Source organism: Carassius auratus, unplaced genomic scaffold, assembly GCF_003368295.1.
Source record: "Carassius auratus strain Wakin unplaced genomic scaffold, ASM336829v1 scaf_tig00215586, whole genome shotgun sequence".
NCBI lineage: Eukaryota > Metazoa > Chordata > Actinopteri > Cypriniformes > Cyprinidae > Carassius > Carassius auratus.
Window position 1 is genome coordinate 221,922 of NW_020528152.1, and position 2,080 is coordinate 224,001.

At 43.3% G+C, this 2,080-nt stretch overlaps 1 gene segment (V, D, J or C); it reads right to left on the reverse strand.

Moving 5' to 3' along the window:
• Positions 1 to 274: 274 nt before the first annotated feature.
• LOC113095059 (immunoglobulin heavy variable 3-30-3-like) lies at positions 275 to 799 on the reverse strand. The segment is given in 2 exon segments: positions 275 to 654; positions 737 to 799. Coding segments are annotated over 2 exon segments (423 nt in total).
• Between the last annotated feature and the right edge of the window lie 1,281 nt (positions 800 to 2,080).

The window sequence follows — 2,080 nt, forward strand, 5'->3', positions numbered from 1 at the left end:
GTTTAATCAGTGATCTGCTGTTGCTCAAACTAGTGTATCGATCAAGTGCTGAATACTACATGTACAGATCGCCATTTTGCTCGTATCAATGCTAAAACGTATCTGACAAGGGCTTATGCTGTTGCCTAAATTAAAGTCTGACCATATGATATATGTCATATGATATATATAATATAAATAAATAAATAAGTTATTTATAAAAGTTTTATAATTATTATTATTATTATTATTTTTTTCGTTAACTACATTTAAAACACCTCAGATTGGACTTATGTTACTTTATAGCTTGCATATCCGCCCCATTTCTCATGATGAGTTTTTGAACAGGTGCTTGTATTTGTGCTTCCACTGTGTCTCTTGCACAGTAATACACTGCAGTGTCTTCAGTCTTTAACTGACTCATGTGCAGATAGAGATTAGAGCTGTCCTTAGATGCTGTGAATCTGCCCTGAACTGACTGAGCTGAGTTCTTATAAGCATCTGAATAATAATAAATAATCCATTCCAGTCCTTTTCCAGGTGCCTGACGGATCCAGTGCATGCTAGTGCTACTAACAGTAAACCCACTGCAGGCACAGGTCAGTTTGTAGGAAGCACCTGGAGACACAACTACTGACTGTTCAGACTGTGTGAGCACAACCTGACAGTCAATACCTGCAGATAAACACAACATTTAGATGTATGAATATTAATATTTACACTGAAAACTGTTTGTTTATTCAGGGGATTCACTTACAAGACACAGCAGCCAGCAACAGCAAGAGAAATGAAGTGAACATGGTTTATCTGAAGGCTGATATGGTGATGAGTCCTACACTCCACAGTGTAGCTGTTTAAATATGAAGCAGACATCAGTTCATTTGCATCAAACCCCAAATAGTGGAATCACTGGAGCTTGAGACTGTTGAGGTTCATTGTATATTCAAATAATATTGTACTTCAGTAAATAAATATTAATTTTTTGCAGCAGGCATGTGCGTGCAACCCCTCAGTTCCATCAAACAGACATGGCATTGTGTTTTGTTCATGAGAAAGTAGGTAAAGGTCTTTAATAAAGCTGTAGAGCTTAAATGAGTTGTAGTAGAACAGCAAACAAAGATCAGCACTTTTCCAATATCAGGTTGTTGTTGTTGATGCACTTCTTGTTGTGAAACCATGCTGATCCTGGATAAATAAATACATAATTCAAATATTGAAAAATATGTGATAGTTTACTTGTGTAATTTTATATTCGGCAACACAATAATGTAGATGTACAAGTAATAAAATGTAGTACTGTGCGTGTATAAATATAATTACAGTTCCCTATCTGTCGGTCACTACGAGTTATGTCGACCGACAAATGGGGTCTCACTTGGGAGGCCAATCATCTCTGATTTTAAGAGAAAACGCCAATGAAATTGGCAAGTGGATTAACACACCTGAGCCACTCCCCGTGCCAGCGGGTATAAATAGGGCGACAGGTGCATCCACTCATTAGATTTTTGCTTCGGAGCCGAGTAGTGGATGAAGAAACCTCTACAAAGCCATCATCTTTGTTTTGTTCTAAAAACTGTTCCTGGTCGGTGTGACGGCGCATTACAGCGGTGTCCCTGCGAGTCGGCGATTCCCCTGGGCGCTTCGGCTAAAAGAGACAGTTCTAAAAGAGCAAATCACGGACGATTCGCGTCTTTTTCAAGATGCCGTTTCGTCCGTGTCCTTCTGGATGCGGTCGTTTCCTGTCTTCGGTTGACGGTCACGAGCGTTGTCTGCAGTGTCTGGGCGTCCAACACGCTGAGGCTGCGCTCGTGGATGAATAATGCGTCTACTGTGGGCGTATGAACATGGCAGCGCTGCGATCGCGTCTCTCACTCCTCAAGGGGAGTGCAGGAGACCCCTCTGTCGCCACCCGTCCCGGTCTCTCTGGCTCGAGCAGAGGGCCGCCGGCTGGCGCTCTGGGAGATCTGAGGATCACAGTGAGAGCTTCTCCGCCGGGCCACGCCCCACGGACCTCTCACTCCTCACGCAGCGACTGTCCCGTGCAGCTGCCGATTGATTCTGCTGGGCCGTCTCACAGCGGTCCCAGCGTGTCTTTCGGTGC